The 3,466-nt window shown below is 37.4% G+C and overlaps 1 protein-coding gene across 1 annotated transcript in view; it reads right to left on the bottom strand.

The window, feature by feature from the left end:
- Positions 1-3,466, bottom strand: part of WWC3 (WWC family member 3) — a 157,212-nt gene that overhangs the window by 123,952 nt on the left and 29,794 nt on the right. Inside the window, exon 10 of the mRNA XM_029284339.1 lies at positions 1,439-1,642. Within this exon, the coding sequence (XP_029140172.1) occupies positions 1,439-1,642 (204 nt within the window). The remainder of the gene's footprint in view (positions 1-1,438; positions 1,643-3,466) is intronic.

Here is a 3,466-nt window from a genome sequence, read left to right as displayed (position 1 = left end):
TGAGAACTAAGGAAAAAACTGGGGAAGGCACACCCAGAGGGAGGCGTGGCTAAAGTTTTTTCTTTCCTTAGTTCTCTGCTAAGCAGGATTGCATTAATAACCCATTCTGTGGACTCTACACCACTCTGCTGGAGAAAGAGCGGAAGCCTCTGCTCTTGTCACTGGAGCTCCGTGAAAATCCCTCAAGCCCTCAGCCAGTCAATCTGGGGCAGCACTGATTCCAGCGCTGTTAAGATGACCGTGGAGATCAAGGAAGAAGGATCCACGAGTGGGATAAATCTAATACAACCTGCTGCTAAGCTGGGAGCCAAAACTGTCACGTCCGTCTGGGCTGCAGACTACGTCAAGACTGGGAGTGTCCTGGTCCAGGAGGGGTGTGACAGGTTTGACTGACTTAGTCTAATGGGCAGGAAGACAGAGTTAACCCATTTGTGGATTCTCCATCTCCTATGCTGGAGAATACAAATCACCAACTTTTCAAAATATTTCAGTAGTTTAACTTAAGTTTATGAGGTGGTCTAGATAACATTCATTAGGTCTAGAAAACATTCATTTTGAAAATATCACATTCTGAATTCCAGAAAGTGAATATCAGAATGTTATTATATTTATCAGATATATTTATTCTTGTTGGCCTGTTAGGGGGTTCATAAAAAAAATGTTCAAGTAAGCTGCAAAAATTTAATATCAGTGTAATCAAGGAGACTTGCTCAAACAAATGTCTATTTGTTTCTTTATTATTTCACTTAAAATAAGCAAAAGAAATCAGAATTCTGAAGCATTTCTAAAAGAAACTACAGTCATTCCCACTTTGTTCTTTGTGCTTGTTTTTCAGGGAAAAATAAGAGGCACACTCAGAACAAAACAATGTATATCAGCCACTGTAGCAGCCACTATAGGAAGCCAAAAAGATCAGTTTATCTTCAACCATGCAAGTTCAATGGTTGATTTCCCCATGCTAGCTATCAGGCTAGCTACCATAAGTTTGTGGAGAAAAAGTATTATATAAATAAAGCATGGTTCTCAGTTACTACAGTGTATAAAGATGAGTGCCAGTCCCTTTGTTGGTAGTAAAATTAATATCCGTAGACCAATGTTACCAATAGTATATCTTATACTAGCTTTCCATTAAACAAAAATATTGTGAAACAGCATCCCAACCTCTGCATTTAGATTTGTCCTTTATTCTGTAAGTATCTTCAGATAAGAGTTAACATCCTAAGATTTTTAAGGTAAAGATTATTAAAAATAACTGCAATTAAATATAAATAAATAAATAAATTGCACATAGTATCAAATGTAGTAATAGTCTTCAATGATGCAAAACCCTTAAGTTATCCAAGAACCATTTTTGGAGGATTGGGATTTTTAACTTAGCTAAACTATATAAAATCTTAACTTCAAATTTGTATTATTTGAAGAGGAAATGCAAACTTACTACTTGCATAAGAGCGACTGTCATCCTCACACATTTTATTCAATTGTTGATACTCTTCTTGTGCTAGCTCAAATCGCTGCTGCTTAATTTGATAAATTTCCATTTTGGCATTAAGTGCTTCCTGAGCGACAATTAAATATTCCTTTAACATGCATTCCTGTTCTCTTCTCCATTGCTCTCTTGGGTCTTCAATTTGTGTGAGTTCTAATTAGAAGAAAAAAAGTGTTCCAACATGTTAAATGAAAAAACAGAGAGATGTCCAAAATTCACATATTATGGCAACTAAGTCATATTTTTATTTAAAAAAATAAAACCAATGTCCAAAACTATACCAACATTTAATTTAAACTTAAAAAACTGTATTCTATCCAGTCTACTAGAACTTCAAAGAAACGTATTTTACAACCAAGCTACACAAGGCGTAATGCTAAATAGATAATGATCTGAATCAACCTAACAATTAGATATAATTTTATCATTGCTTCCATAACCTGCTCCATTTTCTTCATTTTTTGCTCAACTTGAAGATACTGAAATATTTACTTTATTTTGTAAGTCCTCGGCTTACAACTTTAGTTTAGTGACCATTTGAAGTTACAATGGCACTGATGACCATTTTTCACACTCACGACCATTGCAACATCCCCATGGTCATGTGAACAAAATTCAAATGCTTGGCAAGTAGTTCATATTTACGACAGTTGCAGTATTCCATGGGGAAGCCAACTGTGTTACTAACTGGAAAACTGTAGTGATTCATGTAGCACAGTGGTTCTTAACTTGTGGGTCGTGACCCCTTTGGGGGCCGAATGACCCTTTCACAGGGGTTGCCTAAGACCATCGGAAAACACATATTTCCAATGGTCTTAGGAACTGAGACACACTCGGCTGTAGCTCCGTTCCCCTTTCCTAAATAAAGATGTCTTTCGCCTCCTTGGATTGGCTCGCAGCTCCCTACTGCAGCTTCTGAGAGAGAGAGAGAGAAAGAGAGAGAGAGAGAGAGAGTCTCACCTTCTACGCATGTGCACCTTTTTCCTCCCTTCCCTGAAAAAGCTGTTTTGCGCCTGCGTGCTCGGGAGAACCTCTGGCCTGGAGACCGTGTGAGTGATGGGGGTTGGGAGAGAAGAGGGAAGGGCTCACGGAATTACAGCAATTTCTATCCTTTACTGAAAACAAAGTCCTCCAGGTTTCATGGAGGTTTCTCCCAAATGTGTAGAGGAAATTTGCAGATCGGGCAAAAAGTAATAATGCTTTATTTTAAAATTCGGAATTTGGAGAACTGGAGAGCATAGGCAACTCTCTCTTTATCCTGATACACTTTCTGCCTTGGCTGGAGGGTGTCTTTTTTTTCTTTGAAGACCTTAATGTAGTTCCAGTTCCCAGGTTTGAAGTTGTTGCAAGCCTAATCTGGATCCTGTAGCAAGCAAATCTAGTGCCTGCTTTGGCTCTGGGATGACCTATTACCCATTTTGAAAAGAAGATTCACAAAAGAAGATGGATAAGAAACTTTCCCTCCTTCTTCCTGGTAGTAGTTTAGGCACCCATGGCCAATGATTTTATCAGAAAGAGGCAACAAAGAGAATAGGGCAGCAAGTGACAATTATACTTGGATTACCAAGAGTAGCTGGTCAAACATGAAGGACAAAGAACCTGAATCTGCTTTTTTTCCTTAAAGCTACAGTAATATAAAAATAGAAAAATTAACAAACAGGAATATCAATTTTTGATAACAAGAATATTCTTGTGGATATGTTAAGCATGATCATCTTCAGCAGATGTATCCAGTATGAGGTGTAATGATAATGTGAATGACTCTTGCTAAGATTTATTTATTTATTTATTTATTTATTTTTCATAATTTATATGCCGCCCTTCTCCCCTCGGGACTCAGGGCGGCTCACAGCATATTAAAATAACACAACACTAACAACACAACACAACATTTCCCCTATAAAAGCCAATTAAAAACCAAATATTTGTAGCTGTGACATTATTAAAATCATTAAAAATTATCCCTATTTAAAATTC

This window comes from Protobothrops mucrosquamatus, unplaced genomic scaffold (assembly GCF_001527695.2).
Source record: "Protobothrops mucrosquamatus isolate PMUCROS unplaced genomic scaffold, P.Mucros_1.0 scaffold_125, whole genome shotgun sequence".
Classification (NCBI taxonomy): Eukaryota; Metazoa; Chordata; class Lepidosauria; order Squamata; family Viperidae; genus Protobothrops; species Protobothrops mucrosquamatus.
This window is presented reverse-complemented; position numbering and strand designations above follow the sequence as displayed.